We start from the raw sequence: 24,590 nt of genomic DNA on the forward strand, positions 1-24,590 counted from the left end.
TCACACTCCAGTGAAAACCAGAAAGCTACATGTTTATTCAGCTGTTCCTTAGCCTGGGTCTCTCTCTCTCTGCTTTAATAAACTCCTTTGTTTTCTCAGTAGCGTTGGCTAAACCAGAAATACTCTGGCATCCAGTGAAATAAGTAAACTGATGGTGGCTTGTAGGACCATGTTAAAGTAAAGTTTATGGACTATTGTTGAGTAAAGACTCAAGTTTATGGACAAGGACAAGGTCTCCAAAGAACATTTCAACATTTAGTATCAGCATCATTCTTGGTATTTTCACATTGAAGAACACAGAACACCCAGGTTAGTTACTAGTGCCAATCGATAATCCTACTCAGACACCAGTTTATACAGATTTCTGCTACCTCACCTTCGTAACTACCCCACACTCACAGTATTCTACTATACCCCCACACTACCCTACTATAACTACACCACACTCACTACAACCCCACAATGACCTCACTAAAATTACCATACTAAAAACCACTAAGATAGTGATGGTCTGTTGATCAGTTTATTATTGAAAAGGATGTTGGTACGTCATGTCGTTTTTACTTTAATCAAAACTGCTTTAATGCTGCTGTTTATTCCTAATGCTGCACAATGACATCATGCAATCATATCCTCCGTTGAGCACTATAATCTATACTCTGTTTCTCTTCCTTTTGTACTTTAGATAATGATGCTTAGCGACCCAGAGCTGGAGCAAAGTGTACTCATCAGCTCAGATGAAGGTGCCAGCTTCGAGAAGTATCCCATTAACTTCTACATGGACGGTCTGCTGTTTCATCCAACTCAGGAAAACTGGCTGCTGGCTAGCAGTCCTGACAACAAGGTAGGCTAAGCAGCAGGACTTTTATTTCCATGTTGAATGGAAAATAAGTCTTTCAAGTTGAAATAAGTCCAAAGTTGAAAGATTGTAATTCTGTTTTGTATTTTGCGCTTTCATCACTTGTTCTGCATAACATATTTGTAAAGGTTGAATATACAGACTTGATGTAACAATGTTTGATCAAATTCATGTTTTGTCAGGTGTACAGCACAATGGATTTTGGAAGAAAATGGCAGTTGGTTAGTGAGAATGTGACTCCTGGCCGGTTCTTCTGGTATGATTTCATTCCTGCCCATGTTTGTCAATATTCATTTGGAAACACTCCTTTCGGAAACACTCCTTTAGCATTTGTATCTTATATAGAATCTCATATGCAAATTAGAAATGCTATCTTGCAGCTATCTTGAAAAATATTATCGAAAGCACATTGTCTTTTAGCCCCGAATTGGTGAAGATAAAAACAGAAACTAAATCATAATGTAAATTGAATGACCAACTGCAGTGTGTGGTCAAAGTAATTTTCCTCATTAGTAAATGGAGGTTATGTATGGATCCATACCGAACTCTGTCAGATGGATTTACTAGTGTCTGTCAAAACAGGTCTTGACAGATTATGACAACCAACCTCCAGTACTTGAACCCATATCACGTAGCCGGGAATAATGGACTCCTCTTTCTAAAGCCCAAGAATAACATGTTGTTTTTGCTAGTTGTCATTCTGTAAGTTCAAGTGCACATACACAAGGCATATTGATGTGATGCAGTTTACCACAGTCAGTCACGTTATGTGTCAAACCCAAGTGCTTCTCAAGCTGAAAAAGAAAGGACATTGTTTGGAGGACACCCTCCTCACATGAACAGCAAAACAATTGATGAATAAGATCAGCATGAATGGACTAATAGCACCCCACACAAGACTATAATGTGCTTGGAAAATGTATGGTTTCACGGATGAATTGTTTAACTGTTTGTATTTACTGAATGCATTACATGTTTTTGCCTCTATATAATGTTTTTAGAATAGTAACATATAATATAGTTTACCTTTCCTTTATGCCATGTTAAAAACGAGAGAGAGAGAGGGAGAGAGAGAGAGAGAGCACCACAAACCTAAGTAATTGTGTAGTGTGGAGGCTTTCCCGCTTCTGTCTCCCTTTGTTTACGCTATCACAAATTAAGATGAATTGCTGAGGCTGGCGCAAATTGGAAGTTGGCGTACAGGAAATGGAGATGTGTTGTCTGTGCTGTAAAGCGAAACACAGTATAAGGCTGTCCATCACAGGCTACCACTGTCCTCTTAAGGCCATCCCCCTACTTCTAAATTGCTCGTCTGCCCCCTCCTCTTCCTCATCCTCCTCCCCCTCCTCTTCTAAATCCTCTCCGCCCCCTCTTCTTCCTAATCCTCCTCCCCTCCTTTTCCTCATCATCCTCCTCCTCTTCCCCTCCTCTTCGTCCTCCCCTTCCCCATTCTCTTTTTCCTCCATCACCTCCACCCCCTCTTCCCCATCTTTTTCTTCTTCTTAGTCCTCCTCTAAATTGCTGTCCTCCTCTTCCTCCTTTTCATTCTCCTCCTCTACCTCCTCTTCCTCCACCTTTCACCTTCCTCCCCCACTCTTGTCCTCTTTCGTCTCTGTTTTCCATCAACTCTCTTTCCTATGTTGCAGGGCACAAACTGGGCTAGACAGAGAGGCAGATGTGGTCCACATGGAGACCCACATCGCCAAAGGACGTGAGTGCTGCTCTGTAGCTTGCCTCCCTCCCCCACAGTAGCAGGACCCCAAGGACCCCTTGCCTCCCATTTAGAGCGAGGTCACTGGAATATAAGGCTCATTCTGGGCTGCAGGATAGGCCCCGGAAGCACTGTAAAGCAGAGTAGGAGTCTCTTGACAAATATAGAGCTTCATATAATAGATTGATAGAGATTTTTTCCCTTTAATCGGACCCTTGTGCCCCATATCAGAGCCTTGATTCTCCAAAAACACTAACACTATAGACTTTATTCAATCAAACCAGTTACTGAGATTCCGGGGTGGGACAAAATAGTATTACTTGTGTGATGTGAGAGACAATGATTGAATTATCAACACTTTTTTTGTTTTTGTCACAGTGCAAGAGGAATGCTATTTTTATCCTGTCCTCAGAAAATGTAGAATTGGTTTGGAAAGAGTAGTGCCCACCAAAGTCCATTCATTTGTGATTTCTCTTCATTGGTTGTTTTTTTCTAGGATTGTTACTGACAACTAATCTAGTTCTCTTCTGTGTTAGGTGCTCAGTATGTTAAGTGCAGAGCTCAACGATGCACAGAATCAAACAGACAATACCTGTTCCCGGGATACATAGACAAAAATTCTCTGGTTGTTCAGGACAACTATGTGTTTGTTCAGGTGTGTACTGTATCTGTCTATATCTTCGGTACATTTTATACGTTCACAAAAGGCTTGTGTTTTTCTGTGAACTCTGTTCTTCTGCTGCAGCCAATCAGTGTTGTACCGTTGAAGTCTACAAAATGGCTTTCTTTCCAAACACCTGCTACACTTAGATCTTGATTATCTATTGTCCAAGCTGCCTATGATGTTGAAGGATTCTGTGACTGCTGAAAATAATAAGTGTTTTTTTCATCACATCTGCTGAAAAGCTTTTCTTATAATTGGGCAAGGAATCTGTATGGAGTTTGGGGTTGTTATTGCCAACTAGGTTGACATGACATTGGCTCGCATTAGGCAATGACATTGTGTGTCATTATGACTGATTTGATTTCAACTGCCTCCTGTTGCCATTGATTTCCATTTACAGCTGAAGATGTCTGTCTTTCTCTGTCAGCTTTGCTCTTCCTCCATTTACACAGTTTTGCAGCACTAATGAGGGTTTAGGTTCACCTATTGTGTAACAGTATTTAATAATATGATGTAGAAATGGTTTGCTAAGACTTACACGACATACAGTAAGTGCTCTTCAAGTGTTCTCTTTTGGTTTGAATGAGACAGACATGTAATGTGGGGTTTATGGTTATGTGGGGCTGCGTCTTGCCTATAAAAATCACCTTTGTGAGTATGTAGATAAATGGTAGATTGTACAGTGGTAAGTTGATTGGTTTCAACTATGTCAATTCAGGGATTTAATTGAAAATGCGATTAATGAACAAAATAATTCTCATTCTAAATAATTAGTAACTGTCTGGGTCATAAATAATGATCCAATACAATGTCGGAATCGAATTGGAGTTGAGATGGAATTGACCCCATCATCATAGATTTTGGTGAAAATAGCTCAGTTGGACACAGCTGGCTTGTTGCAGGCATGGTCTCATAGACTAGGTGTAACATAGTAAATGCAATTCCGGACACTCAATATGTTATGCTGGGTATGGTTACATAAGACAGATGGTTACTAAAAAGCAAAAACTAAAGTAGGTTGGTTGGTCGGGGTGGATGGTGGGTGTATAACGTGAATCACATCACGGGCAACTTTAACATTTGAGCTAATTAGCAAATTTTCAACGGCTTACTACATTTTAGATACTTTGCAACTACTTAGCATGTTAGCTAAACCTTCCCCTAACCCTAACCCTAACCTCAACCTTTTAACCTAACTCCTAAACTTAACCATAACCCTTAACCCCTAGCCTAGCTAATGCTAGCCACCTAGCTACAATTCGTAACTATCATGCATTTAGCAAATTCGTAACATATAATTCACATTGTAATTCTTAACATATCATACAAAATGGGTGATGGACATCCACAAATTGCTACATACCATTCGAAACGTAACATATTATACTAAATGGAGTGTCTTGGATTTCTGTATAGAATAATATGAAATGCTCTGAGACCAGGTTGTGCAGGGAGCTGTGGCAGTACAGATGACTTTCTTGTGACTTTCATTGCTTCGGGCAGTTGGATTTAACTTGACAAAGAGTAATGAGGTTATCGATTGGGCTACAACGAAATAAGCAGTCTTCAACACCTCTCGAATGTCTCTTGGGGGAGAAGGAACAGCCAAGTGCAACATCCTCAGAAATCTGGCCTGTGAAAATGTAGCCCATTGATTTTCGATAGATTATTCCATTAGAGCTCTAATGTAGTCTGTTTGGAGACAATCGCCATCCCTCTAGTTGATTAGAAAATAAGAAATCAAGTGGTGTGGGCCATAGAGTGGAGGGGTGGTAGTGGTACATCTAAGACATGTAGAGAAGAACAAAACCATTTGTTCAGCAACTGTAAATACAGTAGTATTTAATTGGGATGTTGGTGTATAAACTTGTATTGCCTACCGTGTTGTAGCATCAAGTCCCTAAATTACACAAAAACAATTCTGATTTTAAATGTATTTCTTCATTATAATTTTTGTAAATTCTTGTATTGAAATGGCTAAACTCGATTTTCCAAAATTGGATTGAAGTTGTACCTACATTTTCACTTCTAGAATATTTGAAAAATAACAGAGTTCTTCTGTGGGGTAAGTCAGTCCTTCCACGACCTCAAGTCAAGGTGCAGTAAAAAATGAGTGTGTTAAAATCATTGACATTTCAAATTGATTCATTCTAATGAAGCCCAGCATGCCTGAAACATCGATGAGTTTAACATACTCAATAAAATATGAACTTGACAAGCTAGCGTTACGCTTATTAGCCCACAAGAGCTCTTGAAGCAAGATGGTTTTTTTCTTCCACAGGTTACCAAGTCAGGGCAGGCGAGTTACTTTGTGTCCTATATGAGGGAATCATTTAAGCGAATTCAGCTACCCAAATACTGTCTTCCTAAGGTAAGCATCAAACTACCCAAATACACATTGCAACAGATGCAGCTACAGTTTGAGGAACGTGAGACAATTTTCATTTCTGAAGCCTCACTTTACTCAGACTGCTGTCATGTTGTGGAGGCCGTAAGCTACTCGTCTTGAAGCACACTTGTTATTTTGCTCTCTCTACAGCATATTTCTCTCCCTCTGTCTGTGTGTCTATCAATTTGTCTCTACCTACCTGCCCATATGTTCATCCTTTCACAATCTCTCACTCCTCTAACAGGACATGCACATCATCAGTACAAATGAGAAGCAGGTGTTTTCTGCTGTACAGGAGTGGAACCAGAATGACACCTACAGCCTGTATATCTCAGACTCTCCAGGTGTCTACTTCACTCTGTCTCTAGAGAACCTCCGGACCAGAAGAGAACCAGGCGGAAATGTACTGGTCGACCTGTATAAGGTACATCTATTGTATGTGTACGTAAGACACTCAGCCTGTGGAACAACTTCCATAAGGTGTTCTTAGGTGTACCATATTACTATGTTAAGTACCGTTTGTTTAGTACCTCTGAAAGACACACTCCCTGTGTATGATTTCATCTCCACTGTAGTTTCGCACAGAGCAAAGATTTTTCAGAACCATGAAGTTATTGTTTAAAATAATGACATACACACTCTCTCTCTCTCTCAATGCGATACCTCTTTTGTTTTATCCATTTGGCTTATTGTCATTCTAGGTAGAAGGAATAAATGGCATATTTCTAGCCAACAAATTGGTGGGCCATGAAGTGAAGACATTCATCACCTATAACAAGGGTCAGACCTGGGCCCTGCTGCAAGCCCCCAACACTGATGTGGCTGGAAACAGTCTGCACTGCATCCTGGTGAGTTGAAGTTATGGGTGGCGTGGTGGATGATGACCAAATTAATTTGGCTTCTGAACAAATTCATTCATCAAATGTTCCAATCCAACCAAAGCTCATTGATTTAAGAGTTTGAGTTGTTCATGGCAGTTGCTAGTCCACAAAGTGTGTCAAAATCTCCATTAACCTCAACTATTACAATTTGCCTCCAGTAATCACTGTTCAGATACATCACCCTAATGAAAGTTACATTACACTTAATGGCAGTTAGTGGTGTTCTGGGTTAGATATGTTTGATATTCATTTAAGTGATACAATCATTTTGAATGTTAAAAGCGAGTTAACATAATATGCACATATTATGCATTAAGAAAATAATGAGAGGAATTATTGATATAACACTGTTTTTGCCTGTGTCATTCAAATGCCTGTTGTACTCTGGCCTCCCTTCTGGGTTTGTAAAAGCTTCTATTAATGTTTCACAAAGTGGCTGAATCAGAGAGATGAGTGATTCAGATTTATCAGTAAATGAAACAAGTTTGTCAGATTTATCTTTACATCTTGAGGATTTTTTAATTACATGGCTTTAAAATGGAAATGCCAGCTCCAATGTCCTTTGCAGCCAGTTTCAATCTGTTGGTGGAAAAGATTAAAAAAGTGTATTTGTTCCATAAATGGTCTTTGTAAACGTCCTTTTTAAATAGAGATTAGTTTGCGCAGTTTGAATACAGAGTCAAATATAAATGAGTCAGATATGGATCCGAATAAGATGTTTGATTTGGTGTCTTGGTTTAGGTCTATATCTAAATTGAATCCATTGTGTTTGTTTTGGCAGCCATTTTGTTCTCTGCATCTCCACCTGGATACGCCAGTGAACCCTTACCTGCCTGGACGCATCTTTAGCATGGACTCAGCACCTGGGATCATTGTAGCTACAGGTAGGACAGAAGTAGAAATAGGTTGATAATGCCTGTGTAACAGATGTGAAACGCTAGCTTAGTTAAAGGGCTGCGGCTTTTGTGGAGCGATGGGTAACGATGCTTCGTGGGTGACTGTTGTTGATGTGTGTAGAGGGTCCCTGGTTCGAGCCCGGGTATGGGCGAGGGGATGGTCTAAAGTTATACTGTTACATTGATGCTGTTGACCCGGATCACTGGTTGCTGCGGAAAAGGAGGAGGTCAAAAGGGGAGTGAGTGTAACGTATGTGAAACGCTAGCTCAGTTAGCGGTGGTGCGCGCTAAATAGTGTTTAAATCGGTGACGTCACTTGCACTGAGACCTTGAAGTAGTAGTTCCCCTTGCTCTGCAAGGGCCGCGGCTTTTGTGGAGCGATGGGTAACGATGCTTCGATGGTGACTGTTGTTGATGTGTGCAGAGGAGCCCAGGGATGGGCGAGGGGACAGTTTAAAGTTATACTGTTACACCTGTTTCTGTGTTCAACCAACAAATTAGTAAAGGTAGGCACAGCTGTTAAAAGAAAACATTGTGCAAACTGTTATATGTGGTAGAAATGTAAAGAATCTGTTAACGGAATACAGATCAATAAACGTGTTTATAATGAGATCAGGTCCTTCAATTTATAAAAAAAATATGCAGGTTTGTTATGCAGGTTTGTTTTCTTTGAAAATATGAGTCTTTACTATGCAAATATATCAGTATATGAATTCATATATTTGTTTTTGTTTTCAGGCAACATTGGTACAGAGCTGTCCTCCGCTAACCTTGGAATGTTTATAACATCTGATGCTGGAAATAGCTGGAGACAGGTGAGACCGATCTGTGCCTCAAAATGGGCTCCAACTTCAGTTAGTTTTGTCTAAAATTTGCATTTTGAATGTGAACAACTTCTGATGTAAATCATGTTTATTATCTTCTACCTTCTTTAGATTTTTGAAGAAGAACTCGGTGTTTGGTTTCTTGACAATGGAGGTGCTTTAGTTGCAGTTTCTTTAGTTGCAACAGTACCCATCCGGCACGTATGGTAGGTTCACTGTAATTCTACTACAGCGTATGGGAGTATAATAATGATATTCATTATATGGATAGATGAATTATACTGTAACTTACCAGTTGATTTCAGATACTGGTGTGCAAAACGTTGAGACTAATGCTGAAGTTCCTATTTCAGGACACAATTCATTTCATTCTGATTTCAGTTTTGGTGTTGTTGTTGCATACGATTATATTTAGCCTTTGAAATGCTGATTGGCAAGGTACGTTTGCATGGGATGTCTATCTCCAGCAACTGCAACTGTTTCTCTCACCACATCAAAACTGTCAGAATCCTTTCAACAAAAAAATGGCTGTTACCGCTTTGTACTGTTCGTGGGTATTTTCGAGAGCTTTTATGCAAATGTAGCCAAGTAGAGGTTTGAAGTATCGAGGGACTTTGTTGGCCTGGGTCCTTGTGTTGTTGGAACTCTGTCACACCAGATACTTTGATGTTCCCCGCACTGAAATAGTGTCACAATCAATTAAGATCTGTGAAAGGTGATTTAAGTCCCTCAATTGTTAGAGCATGAGTCATATCAATTTTTGTATGTTTTGTTGCCTTCGACATTTACCTAGACCCGTGAAACATTGGTTGAGTGCGTAGTTGGGATAATTTCCCACATAGAGAACAAGCTGATAAGGGTACTTCATTTTTCATCTACGTCATGGTGAGAATGTATCTTATTGTCTGAAGAACAGTAACACCAGGAATTTGGACACATTTTGTTGACCTCTGTTTGTAGAAATGGTTAGAAATATTTTCTGTTAAACTCTTTTCATTGTCACACCTTACAAAGATTACAAAGATGCCATAGAGTTACGTCTTTTGGAATTGTGGTGTACTTGGTGTGGTATACGGCCAATATACCACGGCTAAGGACTGTTCTTATGCACGACGCAACACGGAGTGCCTGGACACAGCCTTTAGCCATGGTATAATTGCCATATATCACAAACCCTCAAGGAGCCTTATTGCTATTATAAACTGCTTACCAACGTAATTAGAGCAGTGAAACTAAATGTTTTGTCATGCCCGTGGTATACGGTCTGATATACCATGGCTGTCAGCCAATCAGAATTCAGGGCTCAAACCACCCAGTTTATAATTGTAATTATACCATTACAAACATAGTCATTGTTTTGAGTTTGCAAGAAAGGCATTTCACTGTACTTCTGCATGTGACATTAAAACTTGAAACTTGAAACTAATAAAACTCATTATGTATTCAATCATTTGTTAATAGTTATTGTCCTGTGTTGTGAAACAGGGTAAGTCTGGACGAGGGTAAGAAATGGGATCGCCACAGTTTCTCTCTGGCTCCTTTGTTTCTGGATGGAGTCCTCATGCAGCCAGAGAATCACATCATCACGTAAGTGGAGTCGGGATTAGGCCAACATTAAGTAAACACAGACCTCATATTCTAGATTCCAGCTCATCTGGTGATGAGAGTAAAATAGTGTTGTTATTATGCATGAATGGGTAAATAGCATTTACACTTAATTTCTCAATTTACAATGTTTTGTTTGCCCAGAGGTGCGATACACGTCATTGTGTTGGCATATATATTATTTTTGTTTGTGTTTAGTTTGTGCGTCTCAGGCATAGCAAAATACTGGTCTGAGCAGACCCAGCATCTTAATTTTACAAGCGACAAAGACAATAAGGCTAACAACTTACCTAATGTTTTGTTTTGTTGATTTAAGTTTCACTGGACACTTAAGCCGTGTTTCAGAATGGCAGCTGATAAAGATTGACTACAAAGCCATCTTTAGCAGGAGATGCATGGATGGAGACTATCAGACTTGGCACCTACATAACAAGGTAAAAGACATTGAAAGTTATTGTTTTGATGCCAACATCAAGATGGGCATGTTGGTTTAATGTAACTGTAAACGCAGCACATAAAGGCATGCACATGCATGCTCGCACTCGCACAGGCACACGCACACACACATACACACACACACACACACACACACACACACACACACACACACACACACACACACACACACACATACACACATACAGACACACACGCTGAATCACATACAGTATAATTTCAGACTGTTGAGCACTAAGGAACATTGAATCAATGTAATGAAATTCCCCACAGGGAATGACATGTCATGTTGTTTGATAGGGAGAGCCATGTGTGATGGGAGAGAAGCAGACCTTTATGAAACGAAGGCCGGGTAACCGCTGTATGCTGGCCCAGGACTACTCACGAGTCATATCCTCAGAACCATGCATCTGCAGGACATATGATTTTGAATGGCAAGTTATGGTAGACTTCCTCATTTTTTACATCAGTGAATAGGCAAGGGCATTGTAAGTGTAACCCATCCCCCAACACTCAGCCCTCCTAATCACACATCTAACCACAAATATTAGTTTGCTCAACTTTATACCTCTTCAATTCCCAACATGTTCTCTAGTTTATTGCATATAGCCACTGTTCATGCATACACACAATCCAATTATAGTTTGAAAATTGTGAATGTGACTAACAGGCTGGTCTAATTTACATAATGTCAAATGATTTATCATCATCCAATTAATACGTAATTAATTGCTAAATTAATTAATTCTAAATGTCTTATCTTTCTGTCTGAAATTCTCTTTGATCCTACATGTCTGACAATAGTCATGTCTCTAGTTATGATTTTAAACCATGTAGTCATACTAGCACTAAGTCTTACCTATCGTTCAACTAAAAATACTTTTTCGTGACAGATAGGGGAAAGGAGACTGAAATGTCTCATGTTTTACAGTGATTATGGGTATGAACGTCAAGCCGATGGAAAGTGTACCCCTGCTTTTTGGTTCAACCCAAGCACTGTGACAAGAAGCTGTAGCACTAGCCATAACTACCTCAACAGCACAGGGTAGGTAACTTCCTTCCTTCCTTGGGCAAAATAACACTCTGTGCTGTGATTTGATAGGGCCCTTTGTTCAGCAAATTACTCTCTCTGCATTGTGAGATTACGTTAAAGCTAGTCTCACTCTCCATCCTAAAATTACATCTATGCTGTGAATGTTCAGGTACAGAAAGGTTTTGTCCAATAATTGCAAAGAGGGAGGGAAGGATGTGTACTCCCCCAGGAAAAAGCATTGTTCCCCCAGGCCTCCCAGAGGCCTCAGACTGACTACCAGCCAGGGAGAGCTCACCGCCACCGTGGGCAGTAATGTCACCTTCCTGGTGTATCTGGACGATGTGAGTTTCCTCTCCCACCACCAACTGAAACTGTGCCATTACTAGACATATGATTATTATATCATCAGTAAACTGTGGATGTTTGTCCTGGATTATCTTGTGTTGGTTGATGTGACGTCCCCAAAGCCTGAACTTTTCTCTTCTGGTTTTGGGATGAAAGCACTATGACTCACTACATTTGTCTGTGTCTTTTTGGATTTCTATCTTTATCTCTCACTTTCTCGTCTCCAGGGCCCAATTTTTCAAAAGTTATCTGATCATATTTTGGCAATCAAATAGGACTAAATGTTAGAATTGGGTTTTTACAAAACTGAAAAAGGTGATTCTGATATGGATACAGATATGGTAATCCAATCTCACCTTTAATCAGGGTTGAATGTGTGTGTTTTTCAAAACTCAAAAATAGTGATTAGGATAGTTTTGATGCCCAAAATCGGGATTATCTTGACACCACATGAAGGGTGGATTCAGGGTGGATTTAGAAAGGTGAAAGCTCTACAACCAAGAAATGTCAATGTAACGAAGGTGACAAGGTTTTTAAAAACGTTCTGATATCTGATAACCAAAGTTGAATTTTGTTTAATTGATCGCAGTATAGATATGTTGTATATAGAGAAGTTTCAAATAAATGTACTTACTTATAAGTGATATGCAGGCTCTATTATTTGTAGTCTAGGTACATTTGTTCATGTAGTTTACTCATCTCTGTTTCCCTATGACAGATTCTGTGATCTTGATATTGTGGTATCTGGATCAGAATGATCCTATCCGACTATTTTCTGAAAAAAAATGGCAAAGAAATGGCCAGATTGATCTGATCCTGGATCTGATCCTAGATCATCCGGCTCATTCTGATTCTGTTTTAAAAGTTTAGAAAAACTGGGCCCTGACTTCTCCAATGTCTAATCCCAAATCTCATCCCAAGTATTTCCATAGACAGCTCTTCCCTGTGAAAGATAATGCAGTGTCATAACATAATCTGTTTTGACTAATGATGCCTGTCTTACTTCTTGTCTCTAGGGAAACTCGTTGTGGACTTATATCCAACTAGACTTTGGGGACGGCATCACTTTCATGTACAACCTGAGCCGGAGAGGCGATGGAATCAAACACAGCTATAGAGAAGATGGGATCTTCAGAGTGACAGCACATGCAGAGAACAGCCAGGGTTATGACATTAGCTCCCTGTTCCTACACATCACCAGTATGTCAATGAGAAACACAGGTTCTCTTATGTCTAATGTGGTTTAATGACTTTTCCTGCCCAAGCATGTTACCACAGTAAACTACTGACACCAGCATAGGTTACGGATGATCATATGTCAACTATAGATTGACCTACAACAACCTTTAATGGATTGAATGTTAAGTACTTATGAAGCTGTTTGAATTGGTTGTATTGGTCAACTAACCAATTTACTGTTCCCAAAAAGACTGCTTTCAGTTTATATTGGCCAATATGGTTCTCTTGTGTGCTTTGGTGTGTCTCAGGCCCAGTGGAGCGTGTGTATCTCTCAGCTCCTATTGTTGCCATCAGGAAGAAAGAAGCTAACCTAACGGCTGTGGTCTGGCCTGTCCACCACAGAACACTCACCTTCTTCTGGTGGTTTGAAAACAGCTCCGAGGTGAGGTTCCTTCACCCAATTACTCTGACCTTGAGTTTATTTGCGGAAAGTTATTTTTGTCCTTTGTGTTTTCCATGTGTGCTGGAAAAGGCAAGGTTGTGCGGTTTTCTATGCCATTCTCTTTATCTTGCGAAACCCAGCCCTTAATAACCTTGGATGGAAGCATCTCGTACACGTTTTGGAAGGAGGGCATGAACAGGATCATGGTCCAAGTGTCTTCTGGGTGCAACATACTGCAGGATACCAAGGTCATCATTGTCAAAGGTGAGTGGGAAGGAGTCCTTTGAATGTCTTTATTGGTAATATGAATGTAACCTAGGTATGCAACTTTTTAATCACACATCTTCTATGTTCATGTAAACACTGCCTCCTTGTTAGTGACAATGTGGATGTCACCTCTACTCCCAGCTAGTCATCTCTACTCCCAGCTAGTAACCTCTACTCCCAGCTAGTAACCTCTACTCCCAGCTAGTCACCTCTACTCCCAGCTAGTCACCTCTACTCCCAGCTAGTAACCTCTACTCCCAGCTAGTAACCTCTACTCCCAGCTAATCACCTCTACTCCCAGCTAGTCACCTCTACTCCCAGCTAGTCACCTCCATGCCATGAGGAAGAAAGAATAAATTGTAAATTCATGTCAGATCAAAAGCAATTCTGAGCAAACTAAAGAATTCTAAATGGTACAGTGCCACACGGAAACACTTTGTGGTAGAGGGTTCATGGCAGCATCCTCCATGTATCACAGATTTCTTCAAATCCCTGCTGTTATCGTTCTCTCCGGCTTTGGACGAGCACAACCCTGACATCCCGGAGTGGAGAGAGGACGTGGGCCGCGTGGTGAGGACAGCTGTATCACAGGTACAGGAAGAAGTTCCCTCTGGGACGACAGTCAACATGAGGTTGTCACGCAATGTCTTTTATGGTCTTAACAATTTCAAAACATGAGACATGATGAGTATTACTTCATTCAATGTGACATATTAAGGAAGTAAAGTAAACATAGATGTTTAGTATCATGTGTTTTCCCACAATAGCAGTGTGTTTGTTTGACTGTACGACTGTTATTACAGGTTTCTGGATTTCCAGAGGAACGGCTGTTAGTATCGTTGTTTCCAGGTGTTCCAACAACAGCAGAACTATTTATCCTGCCTGAGACACAGTTGCCTGAACATGGGAAGCGGAACAAAGAGGACTTAGTGAGTGTAAGCATATTTTGCTTGACTTCTTACAAGAGTTTGTCTTTTTGGAAATCTTCTAGAACAGATCTAATCGTCTAATTCATCTGCTCAAAATCCACATTTGTATAAACAATGGGGTTTAACTGACTTAATTGGTTTTCCAAGATAATGTTATCATAAACCTTTATTCAAATTTGAAAAAGAATAATCTTTGGAAATGCACATTTTGGGGTGCCAAGTCATTTGTCTATTATGTCAAACAGATATCAAACCTTGTTATAAATGCCCTGAACCACGGATTGGTCCAGTTTGAGTTGAAAGCTGACACTCAAATAATTGTTTACATCACACAGCTAACTTTGGGTAAGTTGCAGTTTTTCTTTGTCTCTTTCACAGTATAAAGTGCAAAGTAACAATACATAAACAATTCAAAATACTATAATAAGTACTGTACTGACACTCAATTCACCAGACAATGTCAACTAATGTCAACAGCAGATATTGATGGACATTTTCCATTGAATCCCTTTTACAACTATCTTATTACAGTAGAGTGTCTTGGAGTCATTGCGATCAATAATACGATTAACAACAGGTATCTTTAGTATGCACCTTGGAAATCAGTGGGGTCATTTGGATATTAGCATCTCACCAAAACGTGTCGATCAAGCCCACATTACTTTACCCTTTTCATCCAGCGATTGATCTGTCTTCACTTGTGTCTGCACGGAAAGGTCTGAGAAGCCTTTAAAATGCTATGGAAAGGTCATCAACTTCACTGGTCTCATCTTGGAAGAGAGAAATATGGTTTGGGAGGGGTGGGCTAATACATACTCAGAATAATACGCCTCAGCACTTAAAGCCATGACTAAGCACAAACCTTTCAGATGCATGGGGAGATAGAGTGGGACCTCATGTATGGAGGCCCTTTGTATGCCTTCTTAAAATGGAACATGACAGATACGGCTCCTTCTGAACCGCTCAGACCTAATGGGCTCATACTACGTGAAAAAAATGAATATTTGCTGGTTTCTCCCCTTGTTTTTCTCCAAGTCTTTTTTTTGTGTGTTTGGCATGATTATTTTAGTTGATTAGGATCCCTTATGCAGCAGCTACTCTTCCTGGGGTCCACGCAAAACGTACATGACACAGTATAGAACAGTTATAGACAAGAGTAATACAAAGACAATACTACATTAAATAAATGATATCAACAAAGGAATTGTCTAAAGCAGAAACTGGTCTGTCTCTTTCTTTCCCCAGCACCTCTGGTTTACTCAAACCCTATTCACAGTAGCTCAGTCATGCTGATGTTGCTGTCTGTGGTGTTTGTTGGTTTAGCTGCGTTTTTCATCTTCAAGTTGAAAAGGTATGTTCTCATTATAATATTCATTGGTTGGTTATAGTCAACCTATTTTGTCTTATTTTGTCTTAGTGGCATTCGGAATGCCACATTATACTCTCAACTATTAACACATAAGTTAAGTTCTTACGGTACTGCAGGTTAAGTTTGCATGACGTCAGTCGAGTGGTGTCTGGCTTGTTAGGAAAATCCCTTGGATCCATGTCCAGGCTGAGGAGAACCAGGAAAAGGAGCCGGAGATGATTGGCACGGTCGGGCAGAACAATACCATGTCCAAGATGAAGCTCAGTGAGTTCCCCACAGAGAAGGAACTCATGGAGAAAGAACTGAAGACCAGGAGCAGAGGTAAGTTTGACGTAGCGTCTAGAACAGTAACAGACCTGCCTATTGGACCTAGGCCTTCAGAGCCAGGCTCCCAAGAAAATGATCACATGTCATAGCCTACAGTACCAGTCAACGTTTGGACACACCTACTCATTCCAGCGTTTTTATTTATTTTTTCTCTTTTCTACATTGTAGAATAATAGTGACATGAACACTATGAAATAACACACGTGGAATCATGAAGTAACCAAAAAGTGTGAAGCAAAAAAGTGTTCTTTAAAGTAGCCACTCTTTGCACACTCTTGGCATTCTCTCAACCAGCTTCATGAGGCAGTCACCTGGAATGCTTTTCCAACAGTCTTGAAGGAGTTCTCATATATGCTGAGCACTTGTTGGCTACTTTTCCTTCACTCTGTGGTTCAACTCATCCCAAGGTCGGGTGATTGTGGAGGCCAGGTCATCTGATGCCTTGCTCCATCACTCTCCTTCTTGGTCAAATAGCCCTTACACAGCCTGGAGGTGTTTTGGGTCATTGTCCTGTTGAAAAACAAATGATAGTCCCACTAAGAACAAACCAGATGGGATGGCGTATCGCTGCAGAATGCTGTGGTAGCCATGGTGGTTAAGTGTGCCTTGAAATCTAAATAAATCACAGACAGTGTCACCAGCAGAGTTGCAAAGAAAATGCCATATCTCAGACTGGCCAATAAAATGAAAACACAGACACTGGACAGAGGAACTCTGCCTAGAATGCCAGCATCTCGAAGTCGCATCTTCACTGTTGATGTTGAAAGTGGTGTTTTGCGGGTAGTATTTAATGAAGCTGTCAGTTGAGGACTTGTGAGGCATCTGTTTCTCAAACTAGATACTCTAATGTGCTTGACCTCTTGCTCAGTTGTGCACTGGGGCCTCCCACTCCTCTTTCTATTCTGGTTAGAGTCAGTTTGCGCTGTTCTGTGAAGGGAGTAGTACACAGCGTTGTACGAGATATTCAGTTTCTTGGCAATTTCTCGCATGGAATAGCCTTCATTTCTCAGAACAGGAATAGGCTGACGAGTTTCAGAACCAGGTCTTTGTTTCTGGCCATTTTGAGCCTGTAATCGAACCCACAAATGCTGATGCTCCAGATACTCAATTAGTCTAAAGAAGGCCAGTTTGATTGCTTATTTAAACAGAACAATAGTTTTCAGCTGTGCTAACATAATTGCAAAAGGGTTTTCTAATGATCAAATAGCCGTTTAAAATCATAAACTTGGATTAGCTAACACGACGTGCCATTGGAACACAGGTGTGATGGTTGCAGATAATTGGCCTCTGTGCGCCTATGTAGATATTGTAAGGCGTGCGTACTGGTGGTAGAGATGTCAGGCGCAGGAGAGAAAAGACAGTGTTTCAACGGTGCAGTTTTTAATGATAAAAATTACAGTGAACAAAACAATATATATACAATGGGACAAAACCCCAGACATAACGTGCACAAGCACTTACAATAAACAATACCAGACAAGGACATGTGGGGAACAGAGGGTTAAATACACAACATGTAATTGATGTAACTGAAACCAGGTGTGTGGGAAGACGAGACAAAACAAATGGAAAATTAAAGGTGGATCGGCGATGGCTAGAAGACCGGTGATGTCGAACGCCGACGTCACCGGAGGAAGTCATGACAGTACCCACCCCCCCCTGGACCCCCCTTGACGCGCGGCTCCAGCAGCGGCTTCAACACCAGCCTCGGGGATGACCCGGAGGGCGAGGCGCAGGGCGATCCGGTCGAAGCCGGTGGAACTCCTGCAGCATTAAAGGATCCAACACGTCCTCGACCAGAACCCAGCACCTCTCCTCCGGACCATACCCCTCCCACTCCACGAGATACTGAAGGCCCCTCGCCCGACGCCTCGAATCCAGTACGGAGCGAACGGAGTATGCCACGGCCCCCTCAATGTCCAGAGGGAGCGGAGGAACCTCCCGCACCTCAGACTCCTGGAGCGGACCAGACACCACCGGCCTGAGGAGAGACACATGGAAAGAGGGGTTAATACGGTAATCGGGGGGAAGCTGTAACCTATAACAAACCTTCACTCTCCTCAGGACTTTAAATGGCCCACATACCGTGGACCCAGCTTTCGGAAGGGCAGATTTTGGGTCGAGAGCCCGTTGCGACCACCGGGGCCTCACTGCGGTGGCGGTCTGCGTTCTCCATTTGACGCAGCATGGCCCGCTGAAGGTGAACACGGACAGCTTCCCATGCCTTCTCCGCGTGCCTAAACCAGTCGTCCACCGCAGGAGCCTCGGTCTGACTCTGATGCCAAGGTTCCAGAACCGGCTGGCACCCCAGTACGCACTGGAAGGGAGAGAGGTTAGTGGAGGAATGGCGAAGTGAGTTCTGTGCTGTGTGTGGGAAGACAAGACAAAACAAATGGAAAATTAAAGGTGGATCGGCGATGGCTAGAAGACCGGTGACGTCGACCGCCGAACTCTGCCCGAGCAAGGAGAGGAACCGACTTCGGAGGAGGTCGTGACAGATATTCCATTAAAAATCCCCCGTTTGCAGCTACAATAGTCATTTACAACATATTTTTATAAGAAACAATGTGTTTGAAATCCCAAATTGTTTGCATAGTCAACTTACACACAGCTCTGACACACACACATATCCCACCAGACATGCCACCTGCGGACTTATCATAGTCCCCAAATCCAGAACAAATTCAAGAAAGCGTACAGATTAATATAGACCCCTTATTGCATGGAACTTCCATCTCATATCGCTCAAATAAACTGCAAACCTGGTTTCAAAAAACAGATAAAGCAACACCTCGTGTCACAACGACTCTCCCCTATTTGACCCAGATAGTTTGTGTGTATGCATTGATATGTAGGCTACGTGTGCCTTTTAAAAATGTTTGTAGTTCTGTCCTTGAGGTGTTCTTGTTTTATGATGTTCTATGTTATGTCATTATGTATTATGTTTCATGTTTTATGTGGACCCCAGGAAGAGTAGCTGCTGCATTTGCAATAGCTAATGGTGATCCTAATAAAATCCTAATAAAATACCAAGTCTACCAAGTATTTCTGATCAATTTGATGTTTGAGTTTGAGTTTGAGTTTATTTTTATTTTTACAGGGACAGTGCACATTAATCAACGTTTCAGTAAAAGTGTCGGTTTTAGCCAGCCGGCTAATTTTCAACCGCAGTCCCTGGGCAGGTTATTAAAAACAATTACAATATAGACAATAGCAACATAGAACAAGCAAGACATAGCAACATAGGACAAGCAAGATGTAGCATACAGACAGAGCAACATAGAGCAAAAAGCAGCAAGACAAAATTCATAAAAGCAACAAAGTGTTTCCACACCTCACAAGCTACAGACAACAGACAACATGGAAAGCGGCAACACACAGCTAGGGACCATGTTCACAAATCTGATTGACCTTTAGCCATGTCTTCAAGCATTTTGTGAAAGTGTGATATGTGGTGCAGTTATGTGTGTCTGATGGCAGTGTATTCCAGACATGGGAAGCTCTCACAGAGAATGCAGATTTACTAAAGGTGCTTTTCCTTAGGGGAACTATACAGTCACCTCTCATGGCAGACCTTGTGGATCTGCTGCCATATGTCTGGGTTTTCTGTTTAACAAAAATATTGAGTGGAGGGGGAGCCAGGCCATTAAGGATCTTGAATACAAGACATGCGTCGGTGTATTGCACAAGATTTTCCCAACTCAAGAGCTCATGCTTTCTAAGGATGTGACAATGATGATGGCTATTGGGCTTCCTATCAAGCACTTTGAGAGCCTGTTTGTAGACAGACTGAATAGGTTTTAATGTTGTACAGCAAGCTTGGGCCCAACTAGTCAAGCAGTATGTTAAGTGGGGGAGTATCATAGAGTTGAAGTACAGTTTTGCTACCTCTGTAGTCAAACAATTTCGTATAAATCGAAATTAGCTAGGTTGAATTGAGTTATTTGAATTACCTTTTTCACATGCTTTTTAAAAGAGAGGTTGGAATCAAGTATGATGCCAAGGTACTTAAAATCGGATACCACCTGGAGCTTCTCCCCTGACACATATACATCTGGCTCAGTAGCATCTGTTGCCCTCTTTGTGAAGAACATGCAAACAGTTTTTTTCACATTGAGATGCAAACACGAGTCACTGAGCCACTTTGTAACCTGGACCATTACAGTAGTGCAGCTTGTTGTTTGCTCTTTGCATGCACATATATCACTGTATCATCTGCATACATTTGAACTTCAGACCCAGTACAGACAGAAGGCAGATCATTAATGTACAGGCTGAACAGGAGGGGCCCCAGTATTGACCCTTGGGGCACGCCCACATCATAGCTACGAGTGGGCGACAGCTCATTGCTCACTCTGACACACTGAGTTCTGCCTTCAAGGTATGATTTCATCCATCTCAAGGCATCAGGGGAAAAGTTGAACTTTGACAATTTTGTGATGAGAATCTCATGGTTAACAGTATCAAAAGCCTTCCTTAGGTCCAGAAACACAGCCCCAACAGCACCCCGTTTGTCCATCTTGGACTTCACATTTTCCAGAAGAAAGCAGTTGGCCGTTTCTGTGGAGTGTTTTGCTCTGAAGCCAAACTGCATGGAGTGTAATGTGAAGGGGCTGTTGTTGAGGTGGGCAATCAGTTGTTCTGCTACACACTTTTCAACAACCTTTGACACCACAGGTAGTATACTAATGGGCCTGTAGTTACTCACGTCAGCAGGGTCGCCTGATTTAAAGATGGTCGTTATGTTATTTTAATGGACAACAATTTTGCTTTTCTTTCAAAAACAAGGACATTTCTAAGTGACCCATACTTTTGAACGGTAGTGTATGTTGATTTGTTTGGCACTTTTTTGGTTACTACATGATTCCATATGTGTTATTTTATACTTTTGATGTCTTCACTATTATTTTACAATGTGGAAAATAGTACAAATAAAGAAAAACCCCAGAATGAGTAGATGTGTCCAAACTTTTGACTGGTACTGTATGTAGATCAGCTGTCCACACAACGTACAGAGCAGAAGACACATTTCCATCATGCTATGTAACATATGGACAATAAAGTTGTATTGTAAAATGCCGTAATATACATCAAGCTCGTTAAAAAGCCCTAATTAGCTAGTTAGCGAACTTGCACATTTTCAAAGAAATGGCGAATGCATCAAGCAAGCTGCAATAAAAACCACAGTGAAGCACTCTCTAGAAATCCATTTTACCTTATATTCTATCAGAATATACGTTTTTTTGTGTGAAAAACTGCACATTTTAAAGTGGCCTTTTATTGTCCCCTAGCACAAGGCACACCTATGTAACAATCATGCTGTTTAATCAGCTTCTTGATATGCCACACCTGTCAGGTGGATGGATTATCTCGGCAAAGGAGAAATGCTCAGTAACAGGAATGTAAACAAATTTGTGCACAGAATGTGAGAGAAATAAGCTTTTTGTGCTTATGGAACATTTCTGGGATTTGTGTCAGATGTTATGAGTTCTGTGAGAATTATGGATTGCAATGGCAAGCATTGTGTCAATCTCAAGTGTCATGAAGGCATTATCATAAGCCACTACAAGATACAGAAAGATTTACGGTATAGGCCTACTTTCCAATTCAATCTGCACCATAAGCTCCTGTAAGCATGGAGCATAAAGATTGACATAGGGAAACCATTTGGGGTTGTTAAAGCAGGGGACTGCTAACTGTTTTTGACAATTGTGGCACTGCAGTGGTCCTGATAGACATTTGGGCTGGAGGCTTTTTGGGAGGTCAGCACTTTGGCCAATCTTCATCTCACAGCAGGTCCCTCCTCCAGCAGACCTTAGTGATCTGAGACAGATTGATTTCTCTTCTGTTGCCTTCCAACTTTTTATTTTCAATTGGCAGAGCAATACAGGAAATGTTATTTGTACCATTAGATTCAATGAATTGACCACCTGTTGTCTGTCTGCTAAGATTCCATGATTACTCTGATGCCTGCAGTGGTTCCTATGCTAGTTTAGTTGGTAGGTGACACAAAGATCCACAAAATGCTGCCAACATCAAAACATTGGTGACAATAGGGTCTTTGGGGGCACTATCCATAATAATTATACTTTGATTTCTGTATTCTATCACCAGGAGAATATGGAAGAAATGGGGAGAGAGTGATCACAAGAGAATTTCCTACTTGTACTAATGTCTAAGAAATTATATTATGAGTACTGTAAGTACAGATTGTGGTGTTTCAATGTGCCAATTTAAAAAAATCTTTGTTTTCACCATTTACTTTGGTCGCTGAGAACTGCTACTAAATATGTATTTCACAAGACTTTAGAAATCTACTATATAGCAGGAGAATATATTATTTTGTGTATATACATTATTTCAGTATTGAAGAATTGTAATTTGACATCTATGGATGTTGTATTAGGCATTAGAAAATGCCATTGTTGAACAAATATATTGTGTTCTTAAGTGCCAGATTGCATTGCTAATGAATTATTTAGCTCAACATGATTATCTCACGGATGTTCTCTTGATAATGACAACTGCATCTATTGTTCTATTGCACAGGGGAGGTGGAATGTAGGTAATAAGACAAAAGGCACACTATACTGAACAAAAATATAAATGCAACAGTTTCATATCAAATGTTATTTGTCACATGCGCCAAATACAACAGGTGAAATGCTTACTTACTACAAGCCCTTAACCAATAATGCAGTTCAATAAATACGGTACTTATAAGGAATTACAGTTCATGTAAGGAAATCAGTCAATTGAAAATAATTCATTAGGCCCTAATATGTGGATTTCACATGACTGGTCAGGGGTGCAGCCATGGGTGGGCCTGGGAGGGCACAGGCCGACCCACTTGGCAGCCAGGCCCACCCACTGGGGAGCCAGGCCCAGCCCATCAGAATTCGTTTTCCCCCACAAAAGGGCTTTATTCCAGACACTTCTCAGCACAGGTGAAGATGCCGGATGTGGAGGTCCTGTGCTGACGTGGTTACAGGTGATCTGCAGATGTGAGGCCGGTTGGACAGACTGCCAAATTCTCTAAACAACGTTGGCGTTGGTAGAGAAATGAACATTACATAATCTGGCAACAGCTCTGGTGGACATCCCTGCAGTCCGCGTGCCAATTGCACGCTTCCTTTAAAACTTGAGACTGTGGCATTGTTTTGTGTGAAAAACTGCACATTTTAAAGTGGCCTTTTATTGTCCCCAGCACAAGGTGCACCTACGTAACAATCATGCTGTTTAATCGGCTTCTTGATATGCCACACCTGTCAGGTGGATGGATTATCTCAAAGGAGAAATGCTCACTAACAGGAATATAAACAAATTTGTGCACAGAATGTGAGAGAAAAAAACGCTTTTTGTGCATATGGAACATTTCTGGGATATTTTATTTCAGCCCATGAAACATGGGACCAAAACTTTATATGTTGTGTTTATATTTTTGTTCAGTGTACAAATCAGTGTGGCTGCTTGCTAAACAATCTCCGGACTACAGTTGAGGCTGTTAGGATGTGTACAGGTTGATACAAAACATGTAGGCCTGCATTTTTTCTTAAACTGATCATTCAAAAAGCTTGGTACATTGAACAGAGTTTGTATTATTTATTAGCCTACTGCTCATTTTACAATAAGTACAATAATATTGTTCACCTTTTCTAGCATGTCATCATTCACTTTTTAGCAGTAACATGTAAGATAATACGAAGAAGTAAGCAAGTGTTGATCATGGTGATTTTAAGATTAGTCAAACTATTAAACTGTTTCTAAAACATTTGTCTGATGGTCTTGTTGAACATGTAGCAAACGTTGCTGTAGCGCATGAGCTGTACTGTGTTGTTCATTTAGCTGAGCTAATATTTTAGTTTTTACTTCACCATTTCTTACTGTAAACAAAATACAATTTTCAAATTGTTCAAAATAAATGTATTTTTCTATGAAAGTATGTTGTTGTTTTTTGTGTGTTTTTTTATACATATATTGATGGAGATGAAAACAAATATTTAAAGGAAACTAACCTTAAGTTCCAACCCTTCGTTCTCCATAAGCACGGATTCTGAGAATCAAGTGTCTGGGTTCGCAAGACTTTAACGAAACCAGCATAATTATCATGACCAATGCTTCATGTTATTCACCATGGTTCGGGGATAGTCTACCTTGTAATAACTATTTGCCACAGAAGTGATAGAGAAACAAAGCTATTTCCATTACATAATGTATGCATGTTGTCTGTCTGTATTGTCATGGGGACAGCCTCTAACACAAACACCCCCCAGCTTCCTGAATCTTTGTTTCACTATTACCCCCAAAGGTATTGCAGAGTGAATCCTGGCTGGAACACATATTCCTTATATCTGCCAACTAAGGCTAGACATGCACACACGCACATGGACATGCACACACACACAAACACTTCC

At 40.8% G+C, this 24,590-nt stretch overlaps 1 protein-coding gene across 1 annotated transcript in view; it reads left to right on the forward strand.

Annotated features, from left to right (window-relative positions):
* The window catches only part of sorcs3b (sortilin related VPS10 domain containing receptor 3b), a 65,218-nt gene extending 41,106 nt beyond the window's left edge, over positions 1–24,112 (forward strand). Inside the window, exons 4-27 of the mRNA XM_064932515.1 lie at positions 686–844; positions 1,042–1,115; positions 2,506–2,570; positions 3,107–3,225; positions 5,516–5,605; positions 5,868–6,047; positions 6,325–6,471; positions 7,286–7,388; positions 8,139–8,215; positions 8,336–8,430; positions 9,710–9,811; positions 10,146–10,263; positions 10,586–10,719; positions 11,217–11,330; positions 11,488–11,659; positions 12,680–12,863; positions 13,151–13,284; positions 13,425–13,548; positions 14,030–14,142; positions 14,355–14,480; positions 14,726–14,825; positions 15,726–15,831; positions 16,010–16,170; positions 22,291–24,112. Of these exons, the coding sequence (XP_064788587.1) occupies positions 686–844; positions 1,042–1,115; positions 2,506–2,570; positions 3,107–3,225; positions 5,516–5,605; positions 5,868–6,047; positions 6,325–6,471; positions 7,286–7,388; positions 8,139–8,215; positions 8,336–8,430; positions 9,710–9,811; positions 10,146–10,263; positions 10,586–10,719; positions 11,217–11,330; positions 11,488–11,659; positions 12,680–12,863; positions 13,151–13,284; positions 13,425–13,548; positions 14,030–14,142; positions 14,355–14,480; positions 14,726–14,825; positions 15,726–15,831; positions 16,010–16,170; positions 22,291–22,355 (2,862 nt within the window). The 3' untranslated portion in view covers positions 22,356–24,112. The remainder of the gene's footprint in view (positions 1–685; positions 845–1,041; positions 1,116–2,505; positions 2,571–3,106; positions 3,226–5,515; positions 5,606–5,867; positions 6,048–6,324; positions 6,472–7,285; positions 7,389–8,138; positions 8,216–8,335; positions 8,431–9,709; positions 9,812–10,145; positions 10,264–10,585; positions 10,720–11,216; positions 11,331–11,487; positions 11,660–12,679; positions 12,864–13,150; positions 13,285–13,424; positions 13,549–14,029; positions 14,143–14,354; positions 14,481–14,725; positions 14,826–15,725; positions 15,832–16,009; positions 16,171–22,290) is intronic.
* The last annotated feature ends 478 nt before the right edge of the window (positions 24,113–24,590 follow it).

Source organism: Oncorhynchus masou, chromosome 23, assembly GCF_036934945.1.
Source record: "Oncorhynchus masou masou isolate Uvic2021 chromosome 23, UVic_Omas_1.1, whole genome shotgun sequence".
NCBI lineage: Eukaryota > Metazoa > Chordata > Actinopteri > Salmoniformes > Salmonidae > Oncorhynchus > Oncorhynchus masou.